General features: G+C 42.2%; 1 protein-coding gene across 1 annotated transcript in view; it reads right to left on the bottom strand.

Annotated features, from left to right (window-relative positions):
* CACNA2D3 (calcium voltage-gated channel auxiliary subunit alpha2delta 3) overlaps positions 1-16,699 on the bottom strand; it is a 772,424-nt gene that overhangs the window by 399,615 nt on the left and 356,110 nt on the right. Inside the window, exons 7-9 of the mRNA XM_024746438.1 lie at positions 16,487-16,547; positions 16,242-16,392; positions 4,745-4,819 (exon numbers count right to left, since the gene is read on the bottom strand). Coding sequence (XP_024602206.1) covers positions 4,745-4,819; positions 16,242-16,392; positions 16,487-16,547 — 287 coding nt within the window. The remainder of the gene's footprint in view (positions 1-4,744; positions 4,820-16,241; positions 16,393-16,486; positions 16,548-16,699) is intronic.

Raw genomic sequence — 16,699 nt, 5'->3', positions numbered from 1 at the left:
GAATGGATAAAGATGATGTGGTATACCTCTTGCACTGTCGGTGGGAATGTAAACTGATACAGCCACTATGGAGAACAGTATGGAGGTTCCTTAAAAAAACTAAAAATAGAGTTGCCATATGATCTGGAAGCCCCACTCCTGGACATATACCCAGACAAAACTATAATTTGAAAATATACATGCACCCCTATGTTCATAGCAGCACTATTTACAATAGCCAGGTCATGGAAGCAACCTAAATGCCCATCGACAGACAAGTGGATAAAGAAGATGTAGTACATATATACAATGGACTATTACTCAACCATAAAAAGGAATGAAACTGGGTCACTTGCAGAGACATGGATAGACCTAGAGACTGTCATACAGAGTGAAGTAAGTCAGAAAGAGAAAAACAAATACCGTATATTAACACATATATGTGGAATCTAGAAAAATGGTAGAGATGAACTGGTTTGCAAGGCAGAAATAGAGACAGATGTAGAGAACAAACATATGGATAGCAAGCGGGGAAAGCAGGGGGTGGTGGTGGTGGGATGAATTGGGAGATTGGGAGTGACATATATACACTAATATGTATAAAATAGATACTAATAAGAATCTGCTGTATAAAAAAATAGCATAAAATAAAATTCAAAATAAAAGAAGATGTGGTATATATGTGGTACACACACACATACACACACACAGTGGAATATTACTCAGCCATTAAAAAGAATAATAGTATTTGCAGCAACATGGATGGACCTAGAGATTATCATAATAAGTGAAGTAAGTCAGAAAGAGAAAGACAAATAGCATATGATACCACTTTTACATGAAATCTAAAATACGACACAAATGAACTTATCTATGAAACAAAAACAGGCTCCCAGACATAGAGAACACACTTGTGGTTACCAAAGGGGGAGGTATGGGAGAGGGAAGGATGGGGAATTTGGGATTAGTAGATACAAACTATGATACATAGGATGGATAAACAGCAAGGTCCTACTGTATAGCACAAGGAACTATAATTTAATATCCTGTGATACACCACAGTGGAAAAGAGTATGAAAAAGAAAAAGAATATGAAAAAGAATACACTGATACGTATAAATGAGTTGCTTTGTAATACAGCAGAAATTAACACAACGTTGTAAATCAGCTATACTTCCAATAAAATTTTTTAAAAATCTCCTGAGAATTAAGATACTATATCATACTTACTTCTATATTTAACCATTTCTATATTCTTTCCTTTTTTAAAAAAAATTTATTTGGCTGCACCGGGTCTTAGTTGCAGCACACGGGATACTCGTTGCCACGAGCAGGCTCTTAGTTGCGGCATGCACGCGCTGTATCTAGTTCCCTGACCAGGGATGGAACCCAGGCCCCCAGCACTGAGAGGGTGGAGTCTTAACCGCTGGACCACCAGGGAAGTCCCTATATTCTTTCCTTTCTGAAGTTTCAAGCCTTTTTCTGTTATTTCCCTTCTGTTTGGAGAAATTCTCTAACCATTCTTTAAGGGTAGGTTTGCTGGCAACAAATTCTCATAGTTTTCCTTCTGAGCATGTCTTTATTTCTCCTTCATTCATGAAGAGTATTTTCACTGAATATAGAATCCTAGGTGGACAGTTCATTTCTTTCAGTACTTGAAAAATGCTACGCCACTTCCTTCTGGTCTCCGTTGTTTCATATGAGAAATCTGCTGTTATTCAAATTGGTATTTTAAATAATGTGTCATTTCTCTGTGGTGGATATCACTTTTGTTTTCCTTGTGTAATTATATTTAATTATAATGTCTTCCCATGGATTTACTTGGATTTATCCTATTTGGAATTTACTCAGCCTCTTGAACATGCATGTTTATGCTTTTCACTAATTTGGGGAGGTTTTCAGCCAATATATCTTCAAATATCTATCCAGTCCCACTCTCTCATCTCCTGAGACTTTTATGACATGAATGCTAGCCCTTTTGCTGTCCCACATGTCCCTGAGACTCTATTCATTTTGTTCCAATCTATTTTCTCTCTGTTGCTCAGGCTGGATAATTTCTATTGATCTGTCCTGAAGTTTACTAATTCTATCTGTTGTCATCTCCACTCTACAACTGAGCTGATCCAGTGAGCTTTTTATTTTGGTGACTGTATTTTTCAGTTCTATAATTTCCACTTGGCTCTTTTTTATAACTTCTATTTCTTTACCGAGATTTTATATTTTTCATTTATTTGAAAAATAAATGAAAAAGAGAATTCCTAATTGCTTTTGAAACAATTTAATTTTTTAAAAACTATTTTATTAAATTTAATTTTAAATTCAACATCTGATTCCTGTCAATATTGGCATCTATTGATTGCCTTTTTCATTTATGTTGTGACTTTTCTTGTTCTTGGGATGACAAGGAATTTTTAATTGCATTTTGGATTGTATACAGTGAGACTCTGGGTCCTATTTAATCGGTTTTCTTGGCAGTCAATCTGTCTGTTGAGGTGTGGCACAAGGGCCAAGTGGTTGTGGGTGGGGTGGAAGATCAACTTCCTGTTTAGCCCTGCTGAAACTGTGGACAGCTGGTCTATTGGTTGCTCCATTGGTGTTTGGCTACAATAGGAAAGGTACTGTCACAAAAGGATTTTATTGTTAGGCCATTCTTTTTTTTTTTTTTTTTTTTTTTTTTTTTTTGTTAGGCCATTCTTTTCCTGGTCCTTTGACTAAAGGAAACAGGCTTTTCTTAGAAGTTTGTTTGTTTTTGTCTATGCCTGTTGTTGGCCCAGGTGGGAAGCTTCTGGAGTGCTCTACTTGGGAACAGATTCTATTATAGAACAGATATTGATTCTATGGGAATTAATAAAAAACCCAGGGAAGGGGCTTCCCTGGTGGTGCAGTGGTTGAGAGTCTGCCTGCCAATGCAGGGGACACGGGTTCGTGCCCCGGTCCGGGAAGATCCCACATGCCGCAGAGCGGCTGGGCCCGTGAGCCATGGCCGCTGAGCCTGCGCATCTGGAGCCTGTGCTCCGCAACAGGAGAGGCCATAACAGTGAGAGGCCCACGTACTGCAAAAAAAAAAAAAAAACCCAGGGAACTCACCTCCACGTCTTTAAGTCTAGGCAGTTCCCCTTCTTTCTACCTTGCAGGTCTTCCTATACTTGTTTGTGGGGTAACGTCTAGGACTTTTCAGTTGCAAGGGGAGGGATCTGATTAAAATATGGCTACTCCATACTGGCAAAATAAAAAGTCTGGATTGGTTTTAATAAAAACGACTTCAATCTTCAACATTCATAAGTTCAAAGGAGATTTTAAATAAATTCTTAGCTCACTTTCTCTAACAATTTTTTCATTCATTAGACTTCATATCTCCAAATATCACACTGCCCTTGTTCATCGGGGAAGCCACCTGAAGGAAGAATCTTTTCTATTTAACGTTGTGAGCTCCATCACTGGACACCTATTTAAGGCTCTGGCAGATATTCCAATGCTACAAAATTGGGAATGGGGTGAACTCTAGAGCCAGGCAATGGCCAAACAAAGAGAAAGTCCCCAGAGAAATCTCGCTGTAAGTTTGCTATTTTTTTCCTACCTTGGCCAAAAAAATTACCATGAACAAACATTCCCTGGATACACTTGTTCTTTGAGCTATAACATACTTGTTTCTCTCTCCTAAAAGCAAAGCTGATTATAGTGGTGCTTCCCCCTCAGATTAAAGTTTGGATATTAACTCTGTTATAATTTGTCCTTCTCACTCTGTGTTCCAGTTCTAGTGCATTTCTCCCAATCCTCTACTGTTCACTCCCTCAGAGGTACCCAAACCTCTACCACCTGCATCTAGGATAGCACCAATGGGACTCCCTGCCCATTTGGGCCAGAGGTTCTTCCCAGCACATGCATAGTACATCACAGAGAGCTACCTTGGCTATTGTCCTCAGTCACTTCATGGGGATCTGCTCTCCAGAGGAGGAGCATTATTTTATTGTACCCACATGGCAGGTACAACAAAACAATGTGAGTAATGATAGCTATGAGTCCCAGGACGTGTGACATTGTTGCAGCCACAGCTACACTTTCAACCTAAATTGTCATTTGGCCCTGTAGGGTGGTGGCTGTGATGGTTGTACTGACAGATTTAAGGGTGGCCAAAGGAAAACAGAATTTTATAGAAATCCACTGTGCAAATTTTCCAAGAATGCTCCAACTGGAAAGGAAACTTGTATCCCATTTCCTAAGTTCCTCCATTAACATACCTTCCTTTTGCTCCAGGCAATATATATTTATGAAGCAGGCAATGCTCGGAGCATTAAGGATACAGCAGAGAGTGACATTATCCCTATCCTTGTAAAGCTTACCTTCTAATCCAGGAGTCAAGTTACCCCAATATCTACCCCAACAGTTATTTAATTAATTTTATTATTAAGTGCAAGAAGAGATATAACAAGTGGGTTCAATTTTCTTTGAAATTCCAGCAAGAGCCATATTCTTTCACTGGTGTCAATATGGGTGAAAAGCACAACACAGGATGTGCTTAGACCAAAAGAAAATCAATTGTTTCAGAACTATCGAGCATCTGAACTCAATATAAGTATTTTACTTTCATGATTTTATTTGGGCCTCTTCATAAATGTTCTACACACTGGAGTTCCAAGGCCCTAAATGAAAGGGCAGTACATTTGGTGAGTTTCTAAATACCAGGACAGAATTACTGTAATTGATCACTGTGAGGGAGATGGGTGTGCCATGACCCCTGATGCACCTGCCCAGCGGCAGGCCCTACCTCCTTGTTTGTCCTGTCAGCTTGCACCAACGTTCCATTCAGGCAAGGTTCCACGTAGTGAAGCTCCTCGTTATACTGCAAAGGGAAAAACAGCCGAGAGGAAACGCTTAATTAAGCCTTTGAAGGGTACACAATAATTTAAGGATACACACACACACAAACAAAAAAGCAGCACGATCACAGGCTCAAGTCATTTACACATAAGGTGACTTTCTCAATCAGTACCCCTACAAAAAAACTGTGCTTAAGTGCAAAGACATACTTTATTCATTTCTTGTTTGAGGGGGAAACTTGTAGAGCACATATTGGTAGATGGCAGTGTTCAGGGTGTACACAGTTAACTGAGAATTCTTCAGGGGTGACTCCAAACATAGGGGCTACCGGGGCATGGCTAACAGTGCATGGCCCAGCTGAGATCTAAAGAGCATTCCACAGAATTTCCTGGTGGTCCAGTGGTTAGGACTCTGTGCTTCCACTGCATGGGGCACAGGTTCGATCCCAGGTCAGGGAACTAAGATCCCACAAGCCGCATGGTGAGGCAAAATAAATAAATAAATAAAGAGCACTCCAAACTTGGGCGGATAGGGCTCCCGCTCTGCCTTTGGTTTCATGGAGCTAAGGAACCCATGTGCAGGTCACATATGAGTGAGTACAGAATGTTGGAAAGGAGAGGCCTGGATAGTCCCCTGTAAGAGCCTTTGCAGGTGTTGGTCAGAGCACTGCACATGCCCAGTGACACCACTGTCCACACAGGCCAATGCCAGCCTTCCCATCATTTTTGATTCCAGAATACCCAGATTATGAAAGCTTGTTTTTGTCCAAAGCTCACAGCTAGGAAGAGAAATTTTGGGTGGTCTTATCTAAATTTCTCTCATCAAGCATGGTTCTCTGCACTGTAGCTAGATTGGGACATTCCCAAACACAAATCTAATCATGCCCCCTCTTGTCAATGTCATTCAGAGCCCCCCACTGCTCTGCAGAGGAACCTTCCCAGGGCTTGGCAGGGCTCTGGCCACTCAGCCCTGTTGACCTTTCTAGCACCTTCACTCATTAGCCCTCCCCATAAACTCGGCACCAGCCTGCCCTAATATCCTTTCTATCCTCTGAGATGACCCATCTTTTCCTTCAGGCCTTCCACAATTGGGCCTTCTGCCTGAAGCCCTCCTTTGGCATCTCCAGCTGACGCCTGTTCATCCTCTGGGCCACCTCACCCCTGCCTCCTCTGGGAATCTGCTTCTGTTGCAATAGAGGCTCCGCTCCTATCCATTCCAAAATTTTAATTGCCTGGTGCCTGGATCCTTCATCACAATGTGGGACCACATCCGTAGGGTCTATGTCTGGTTCCTCAGTGTATTCCCTGTGACAAGCACAGGGCTGGACCCAGAGTAGGTACTGGGGAACAATTTGTTCAATGAGAGTATCATGGCATTTCCACTTTAGGGACCAAAGGCCCAGCCCAGAGCTCCAGAGGGAAGGGACCAAAACCATCTCTCACAGGGCCAGCCTGCGAGCAAAGTCTGGCTAAGAAGTTTGGACTTTAAGCCTACAGGCAGTGAGAACCATAGGCTGTGGGCAGGGGAGTGGGTGAAATAAAGAGATCAGCTTGGGGCAACTACTCTGGACACACTGCAGGGACAGACTGCAGAGGACCAGACTGGCAGCTGCTGCAACAGTGACTAAGATGTATCAGGTTTCACCTACCAAGATGCTTAATAGCAAGTCGGGGTAGTGATAACACTAATATTTGCAACTAACTGTTAGTGAGCATTTCCTTTATCTAGACACAGGCTAGACTTCATTCACAGGATACCTCAACCTCAGGTAGTAAGTACTTCCAATCACTCCCCCTTTACAGATGGGAAAACAGAGGCCGAGTAAGGATGATCAACCCCAAAGTCACTGAGGAGTACATAGGGTGGAGTCCAGATTCAAACCCAAGCAGTTTGACCTTCCAACCACTGACCCCAGGACCTCAGAGCCCCCAATTTCTCCTCTCTGGCGCCTAAGCCTATGTTTCCTATCAATCTGACTTTTGCTCCCTCTTTAATCTTTGTTTTTAGTCACATAAAACCATCAGAAAAATTATAGCTCAGTGGACTTAGAGCTGAGATGAGGCATGGAGAAAAAATTGATTTATGCAATTCTGAAATCAGCTGTCAACAAATGGAATGTCATCTCAGGATCCAGGAAGCAACTGCACAGTCTAACCTGAAGAAATGCTTCTCCAAAATTCTCAGTCCAGGGAATTCCCTGGCAGTCTAGTGGTTAGGACTCTGGACTTTCACTGCTGAGGGCCCGGCTTCAAACCCTGGTTGGGGAACTAAGATCCTGCAAGCCGCACAGTGCGGCCAAAATAAAATAAAATAAACAAAACTCTCAGTGCATATAAAACTGACACTGGAAGTTGCTGGGGGAAAAAAAACAAAAACAACCCAGCCATTTTTCCTCTCCTCCACCTCCCTCACTGACTGATTTGGTTCAGGGTGATAATATGCCCATTCCTAAAGCTTAATTCCTTTCATTCTTGAAGCATAATCAGTCTTAGGCAATTACAGCTATTTGGTCCCCCTCTGTTGGATACAGGCTTTCACAGCATGTCTTGCAGCTGGAGGTGGTCAAGTAATCCATTCCCAGCCAATGAAACATAAGGGGTAGTTTTCTGGGCAGTTTCAATGAAATTTTTCTTCTTGCCATTAAAGGAAAACTCTTCTACATCCACTGCCTTCCTTCCCTCTTGAGATGATATTGTGGAGCTGCAGCAGCCATTTTGCAACCACGAGGTTGCAAAGGTTGACAAGGTTAAGAATGGAGAGCAAGGCTCAAGGAAGACAGAGCAGGAAGATAGAGCCAATGTGGGTGCTTGTTGACACTGTTGAACCACTGTACCAAACTGCAGCTGCCCTCTTTGAGGCTTCCTCCATGAGATTATGAAACACCTATAGACTGAAGCAAGTTTTATTCAATTGTTCTGTAACTTGCAGCCCAAAACTTTCCAACTCCATTTTCCAGGTAAATTTTAAAACTTTATCTACATTCTACCTGATACACATTCACAATGTTGATTCCTGGCGTTCTATACTCTGAGGTAAGAGTCAGGACACTTGGGTCCAAGCCCCACCTCTGTCATACACTCAGTGTGTGGCCTTGGGTAAGTCACTAAACCTCTGTGATCCCAGATCTTACGCATAAGGTGCTAATTCATCTTCAGTTTACCCTCCATGGGCCCCTGTGAGGATCCAATGAGGCAAAATACCTGAAATTGCTTTGTTATGTAAAGGCCTGTATATGTGGGGGACCGGAGAGGGGCTTACAAGTAAAGAAGACCAAGACGTTCTTGCCCTCATCAGGGAGGAACATGTGCAGTAATCAAAACCATGCTCGCCGTCACTGTGCAAGCCCTGGCCACAGTGGAGGAATCTGCTCTTCTGAACCCCCGCCAGCTTGTTAGTGGCATCATCCAAGCTTGCAGTTAACTAATTTCCCTTGACTGCATCAGGACAAAACTATGCTGAGCAATCTGGACTGTATCACCAAAGGGAATGGGGCTCAGCCGTCTGTGTGAGGGAATGGTGCACACCAAGCAGCTGTGCCAAAGAGGCCCATGGGCTGTGGATGCTCACCATGCTAGCCAGCACTCCTCCAGAGGGGGACACCAAGGGTGCTCTGCATGTAGAACTGCTCCCAGGCTCCCAGCAGTTCTCCTTTTGGAAACCTTTCCATTTCTGCATTTTAATGGATGGCCCCTAGATTTCCACATTGTGAAACAATGTGAGATGGCCAAGTCAATTTACAACTGAAGATCTGGTCACCTCCAGTCCTAAGATACAATGGCCTCCTTCAGCTCTCCTTCATCCCTACTTAAACAATCAGATATCAATGGTCTAATAGAAAAGGATGCAATGCACATCATCATTAGCCAGATGCAATGCTCTTCTGCCATTTGCTTTTGCTCCCTCCCGCTATCAAGAGTGAACCCCAGGGAGGCACTCAACCACCCCCTACTCTCCCCAAACATTTTAGTCCTTCCTGCAAGTTTCTGGGAAATGGGAGGAGTATCTTAGCAGGATAGGAGAGAGCCCAGGCTGCCTTAGAGATGGTCTAGCCAGCCCACTAAACATGTGGTGAGGAGATGGACGAAGAACTTTCACCCTTTAAAGAACTTAGAATCTACCACATAGACTCAGGGCCTCAGTCACTGTCAGTTTCCTTCTCCCTTTCTCCTGGCTGATTGGCTCTTCTCCTCTGATTCACACAAGTGTAGAGCAGTAGAGCTAAAGCAACTGCGGCAAACAGGGTGGGTTCAAATCTGGGCTCGGACACACACTAGCTGGGTGACCTTGGCCAAAGCATCTCCACTCTTTGGGTGTCAGTGTTCGTATTGGGGGGATGGGGATTGTAACTGCATCTTTCTAACGAACTCACCGTGAGGATGAAATGAGATGGTTCAGTAAAGAGTCAACAGAGAAGCCGCATGTAAGAAAGTGTCTGGGTGTACAAGCACAAGAAAGAAAGAAAATATTTATGTGAGTGTGCTGTGTGCTACACAGAAAGACTGACAGCTGGTACTTGCTAAGTAGGAAGGGGTGTTGGGGCAATGGCCATGACTTATTCTTGGGAACAGGGCTCACGTACCCCTGACCTCTGCAGAGAGCACAGACTCTGCATTCGTTGGAGAGAAGGGCTGCTTCAGTAGGCACATGTGACTCTCTAAATACCTGAGACAGAAACCACCACATTGTGTGGCTGTACACTGCCCCACCCTAGGCCACACTCTGAACCCTCCCAAAAACCTGGGTATTTGGCAGACAGGGAGCCAAGACAGAGCTGCCAGCCTACTGCCAAATACCAGCTGGGAAGGTATCTGCCATGAAACCCTTTGTTCGTTTGCTCCCTGAATATTAACTAAGCACCTGCCATGTGTCAGGGATATCAAGCACTGGCTAAATTTGCACATGATCATCACTGTGGAGTGATCATGGACCACTTTTTCTTACTTTTATTAGTAAAAGAATGTGCTCAATAATGTTTGCTTTTCCTTTTCATGATAAAAAAGTGCTTATTTGTGATGTTGCCACGGTCCATCCAAAAAAAAAAAAAAAAAAAAAAAAACCCTCAAGAGAAACCCATGCTACTCAGGCCAACCGCCAAGCTCTAGGCTCTGACAGCAAGGAATACATCACCATCTGCCTTTTCTTTCCTTTTACCCAATCTCTGGAAGTACCCCCAACATCTTGCATTTTAAAGACACACAAAAAAATAAAAGACACAGCAAAACCCTCAATGGGAATTTTAATGATGATCTAAAAGAGGAAAGCCAAGTTTCATTCAATGAATGGCCAGACCTTTTGGGAGAAGAATCTAAAAACAAAGAACAAATGGGCTGGGCTCACCCACCAAGATTCATGCAAGCTTCGGCATTGGTGTAGAACAGTGTCACATGTTGGTTCATGTAAATCTCAGCCCAGAGACTGGAGAGCAAAGGACAGCTGACTGGGCTCTGGATGATACTGGGGATTCTGAACCCTGCTTAACGTTGGAAGCTGGACATGATTAATGAAAGCAATGCAGCTTTCAGGCCTAACAAAAGAAGATCAACAGTAGCCTTTAAGGATAATGAGGAAAGACCTCATGAAGAAAGAAGAGACTTTAGGGAACATGTGGACATGTCACCCTGCAGCAGAGACTCCTTCCATGTCTTCCACTGCCTTCAGGGGATGTACCAGTTCCTCTACGTGGCTGACCAGACTTGCTTGATCTGGACCGCCCCTCTCAATCCACTACCATTCTTTTCCCCATCACCCCCACCTACCCACTCTCTCTGCCTCCCACATTCACCCCCACTCCACTAGGTCCAGTCACTGAACTCCTTTTGGTCAAGCCAGCCAGGCCTGTACTTCCTGGGGGTGGCAGAAAACTTACTACAACCTGAAAATAGCACTTTCCTCCTCAATTGTTATTCTCCTTTTTCCTGCCCTACCTCAATGCATATGCCTGGCTAATGCCTACCTATCTTAAAGTGTTCACTTCGTCATCGCTTCTTCCAAGAAGCCATCACTGAGCCCCCCGTTGGCTGCATGTTCCAGCTTTGTGCTCTCTCAGCCTCCCTGCCCCAACCCAACCCTCTCTGAGACTGCTCTGTCCACATGACTGTGAGCACCTGCTTCCTGGTCGCATCCACATCCAAAGCACACACATACACACAAAACCTCAAAGTCCATGCAGGAAGACAACCTGTCTTCCTTATCTACAAAAGCAGCCTCAGTACTTAACTCTTAGCACTCAACAGTATTTGTTGAATAAATAAATAACCAGAACAAAGAAATGAAAGGCAAAAACTGAAGATCACTGATGGAAAAGATTAGAAACAAAGCCAAGAGAAGAAAAAAAATAGTTGACACAAAGACAAAAAAATAAATAAACTAATATGATAAGAATCTCTAGCCTCTTTGAAAAACAGGTAATAACCGTTTTAGAGAAGCCTAGGTTACACACACACACACACACACACACAAAAATATATATATACAGAATTAAAATACTGGCATGCTCATACAATGCAAGAATCTGATGTAGAATTGCTGGAACTCCATTAAATATTTTTATGGTTTTATTGATGCACTTTTGATTAAATAACCTTTAGAATGAAAATGTGTAGAGTTTATGTAATGAAGCAGATGAATCCACAATATTTTCACCAACACAAGGCATCCCAGGGATCTTTTGCATTACAAAAGCTTCTTGTGTAATTTGAAACATGACTGGACATAATTAGCAGTACAGAGAAAATGAGCACCGAAAGAAAATACCATCCTCATACTTTTAATACGGAATCGATTACTTTAAAAAGCAAATCCACAGCAGGCAAAGCACTGGAGAAACGGTTCTGAAGAAAATTCTGCAAATCAAAACCAGGGCACCAGGAAGTTCTGGGTTGAACTAACAAATGATGCTCTTCTCTATTCAACTCTGCACAAACACGAGCTACAGGAGGCATTTAAATTGATTTATCAGTATCGGCCCAGTTAATACTGTGTTCATTTAATGCATGGCTCAGGCTTCTATAAAATCATTTTTCTAACTTCAGCATGGAACAGAATTAGCACCCTCATTTTTATGATAATATTGTTAATTTAATGCATGGCTTGGAGTTAGACTTCAAAGTGAATCAGAAAAATATGGCTTTTCTCTTGTCAGAGACATCTCTCTTCATGCACCAGTGGTCTGATCTTAAATTTTAACTTCAACTGCACAAAATCACTCTCATATTTCAACTATTCTTTCATAATTCAATCATTTAGTTCATTGGTCTTAGATTGATTTTGCAATATCCTGCTCAGGAAAACTAAAACAAGTTTTAACATTATCTTTTCATGTTTATTCTCTGGAAAGATCTGGATTGGACACTTTTCAGAATACTCTATAAGATGCACTTAGGAATGAAGTTAATACAAACATGCAAAAATGGCTAGAATGGGCAAGGAAAGTCTTTTCCACCATTTAAATTGTTTTCCTCCCTTCCCCATTATGGCACTGAAAATCAAATGGCAATGAGGAATTAGATTTGTACAAACAAAAAACCTACAATGTACAAGAGCTTCCAACATTAAAAATAAAGATTGTATTTTTTACTTTCTCTCTAAAACACTGAAATGTCTCCTCAAACATCTACCCAGCAAGCAAGAGAAAACTGACAGTGTAATGAAGGGTGAAATGATAATGTCCTCTCCCGTAAATGGAATCCAGCCAACTAGAACAATGCATTCAAACAGATTTGCAGGGCATTCTGAATGGAGTTTCAAACATTCCAGCCCCCTGCACTTACTTACAAGAGCCTGCAGTGGGGTCTCCCTCTGGATGGGGGCAAGTGACCATTTTAGACAGATGGAGGAAACATGTACATCATATTACCAGAGCAATTTTGCCACTGTAGAAATAGGAAAAGGAGATGGAGGAAAAAACCACCACCACAATTTGGCAAGGCAAAACTGGTGAAACACACTTAGGGTTGGAAGAGACAATTCAAGGGAATGCAAATGAAGACTTGTCAATTACAAATCTACTATTTAGGGCCCTCAAAATATTGTTGTTATGGATAGAATGCTTGTGTCCTCCCCTTAATTCATATGTTGAAGCCCTTAACCCCCAGTGTGGTGGTATTTGGAGATGGGGCCTTTGGGAGGTAATTACGGTTAGATGAGGTCATGAAGGTAGGGCTCTTGTGATGGGATTGTACCCTGATAAGAGGAGATGTGAGAGAGCTTGCCCTCTTTCTCTTTCTTTCTGCATAAGCACAGGGAGAAAAGGTCAGGAGAGCAGACAGCAAGAATGTGGCTATGTGCAAGCAAGGAAGAGAATTCTCACCAGAAACCAAGTCCTGCCAGACCTTGACTTTGGACTTTCCAGCCTCTAGAACTGGGATAAAATAAATTTCTGTTGCTTTAGCCACCCAGTCTGTGGTATTTAGTTATGGCAGATGGAGCTGACTAATACAGTTTCTAAGTATGCAAACATTATAACCTGCTTAGTGGATATTCTGATAATACCTAACTCTGTGCAGACCCTCCTTCGGTGCAACAATTTCACTTCTAGAGTTTATTCAACAGAAGCACACCCAATCCTGCAAAAATATATGTATGAGTCCATTCACTGTAGCACTCTTGAGTAGAAAAGAGATTAGTAACAGCATAGTGTCCAGCAAAGGGGGACTGGTTAAAAAATTAATGTCAACTATAGAGGATGGAATGCTCTGTTCTTCAGGTACACTTGATACAATACAAGTATAGAAGCAAGTTGCTGAATATTCTGTAAAACAGGATTCTATTTTTGTGGGAAAAATATGTGTTCATATATATACAGAAAAATTTGGAAGAATATTTGCCAAATGGAAAGGGAATGGGAACATTTCTGAGTTGTTTAAAATTTTTACATATGTTGCCTATATTAAAAGTAATCAATACATTAGAGTTACTGCTAATTAGTGGTTCCTTTTATGACCTCAGGCTTTTAATATAAATTCAAACATATTTGATCCCATTAAGGGAATAGAGTTCATGATTTTACTATAGAGGCTTCAAATGAAAAAGTTCAGAGTATCTTTCTAGTTGTCGAAATAATTATGTAAATAGTCTTGAAACTGATCATTTATGTTGAAAACTAACAAACAGATGTACAGTGAGGGTTAATGGGCCCTCTAATGGGTTTCTTTATATAAGGGGCCAATTTGGGGTAAAAAAGAAATTTTTTTTCCTTAGCTGTTCTATAATAACTGGCATGTCTACTTTTAATTATCTTAATCACCCTCTCTTCATTATTGAGTTGACACTGTTTGTATATCTTAATGAATTTACAGAGATTATTTCAATCGATTGGTTTTGTTAACAGAACAACAAATCCTGACTGATAAAGGATTCACAATGTAATTAGCTAGCTCTTATTATGCAGATTTCTGATACTTCTGTATTGAGTAATTAAAGATTAAAAAGAAAGATAGTCCCAAATTAGCAGCTTCTTATCTGTAAATGCTTCAGGATGTGTGAGGATCAGCCCAGGTTTGCATATTCACAATGAGCCTGGTAACTAAAGTAACTTTTCTTGATTTGGAAACCCAAAGTTCTGTCTGAAAAATCTCCTTCAAAGAGCTATGCCTGAGGCCATACAGTTTTACAGTAAGATGGTTGAGTGGTTCAACTATATTTTCTTCACTTCTGCTCAGGAAACAGGACAAGGGGAACCTGGACAGTTTCTGGGTCCTCACTGTGCCACTTTTTCTGTGTGTGACCTAAAGGCAGTAGCTGCTACCTCCTGGTGCCTCTGTCTCCAGGCTATGCGGTACAGAGCTCGGGTGAATATCCAATGAGATCATCTACACTGGGACACTTGGCAGTGATGCTCCATGGAAAGCAGCTGCTGGTATAATTCATTCAACAAGGATTTAAATTACTATTTGCCAGGTACTGTCCTAGGCACTGGGGATAGTTCACTGAATAAACAAGACCAACCTCTGTTCCCATGGAATTTATTATTCTCTTCCTTTTCTTCTTTAGGGCTTTTTAAAATCTGAAGCTATTAAATCATGGTGCCCTGCTGTTGTGCCTTTTTGCTCCAAGTCTCATCAGAAGCTGGCAGGACACTAACCAAGCAATCCCCTCTGCAAGCCCAGTGTCACTTCAATACCCATGTCCTCTGCCCAGTGAATAAAAGTGGATGTTATAAAAAAATAAAAATAAAAAGTGGATGTTATGCCCATGCAGAAGGCTGCCCAGAAATAGGGTTCCATGATGACACACTCTGCTCAGGGGCCCGGAAAAGCCATGCAGACACAGGAACAGCATTCTTGGAGCATGTCCATGCCACTCATTCTTCAAATAGCAGCCCTTCTTTCATACCCTAACACTGGCCTCCTGTGTACCAGCTTGGGTTATCCTGGCAGGGACCCTGGAAGTGATGTGACTGCACCTGCATCACAGCTGCAGGCTGAGGCAGACTCAAGTGGTTCATCCCAAGACGCGGCATTGTATGTGGCCAAATTAGCATTCAAAACTAAGTCCCATCCCTGAAGCCAAGCTCTGTCTTCTCACCACACTGCCTCCACTGCCTGCTGCAGCCACTCCAAGTCCCAGATAGAGGTGATGTGGAAAAGCACAGGTGACCATCACACAGAAGCACCCAGCTAAGTATTCAAGGATAACAACCAGCCTCATTGTGGCTATCATCTTTGGAAAAGAGTGGGAGGGAAATAAGGAACATGATGAGACTTATATCAGAGAACGGGGGAGAAGAGGATAGAGAACTGGAGATGGACTCCTGAATTAGTGCTCCTGCCCAGGCAATGTGTTCATGCACGGGCTTGGTTCCCGGATCTCCCACTTCCCAGCTCTGTGACCTCCGCAAGTTACTGACACTCTCAATCCCTGCAACCTCACTTGAGAAAATGCCAAAACCACCCCCTACACGCTAGGGCTGCTGTGAGGAATGAAGATAATACCAATATGAAGAGTAGGCAAATGGCACACAGTAGGCACTTAATAAATGCCACTTTTGTTTCTGAAGCTGAGATAAAGTACCCTATGAGCCTTAAACTGCTCTCTACATTTTCGTTGTCTTACCATCATGATTACTATTACTATCATTGTCATCAGACTAACCTAGCTTAAAATTAATTTCCACATGAGAATATCTAGTAGTTTAAGGAAAATCTCGCTAGGTCTAATTCCCCAAGGTTCTGAAAGGGTTGGTTCTCCAGGAAAACTAAATCTGGTGCTACTCTTCCAGATAATAGTGCCTGAGTGCTAGGTGAGAAAAAAATGTGCTCAACTGCTTTCCCAGTGCCTGAAATCCCTCCAATACCACGATTCAGTGAACGCACGTGGGACTAATGAGACCTCATCCTAGGGCATCTAATGCTATGTATACAAAATCAATAAGAATGTTAACTGCTTGCTGATAAAAGATCACATGAACTCAAAGTGCAAAGAAAGTACAAAACAGCTGCAATTACGGCAATTATGTTGAAGAAGTCGTCATCTCCCAGCGTATCCAAAATAGATGAGACTGTTTGCTTTGCGATCGTCAGACGGAGCCCTTTCATGCTGCCACTGACATCCACTAAAATGACCACGTCTTTCGGAGAAGTCGCTGCCTGGATGTACCTAGATCAGAGGAAAATTAAGTAAAAATGAATCCTGAATCTCTAGGCAAGTTTCCTCTTTTAAAAAATAACTAAGAGGTTTGACCGTTTCCTACCATTTTCGGTTCCTGCAGTCAAAGGCAATGACTCCATTCTCATCTGGTTCCCATTTAATCCCTAGAAGAAAAATAGAGTTATAAGAAACCCAGAAACTTCAAATATTTATTCACAGCATTTCAAGGCTGCTCTGCTTTGCTGATTGAATGAACACGGTGAAAAATCACATGCAAACACCGACCCTGGAGCTCATCAAATGTTCCATCACCAAC

The sequence above is a fragment of the Neophocaena asiaeorientalis genome, unplaced genomic scaffold (genome assembly GCF_003031525.2).
Source record: "Neophocaena asiaeorientalis asiaeorientalis breed wild unplaced genomic scaffold, Neophocaena_asiaeorientalis_V1.1 scaffold251, whole genome shotgun sequence".
NCBI lineage: Eukaryota > Metazoa > Chordata > Mammalia > Artiodactyla > Phocoenidae > Neophocaena > Neophocaena asiaeorientalis.
This window is presented reverse-complemented; position numbering and strand designations above follow the sequence as displayed.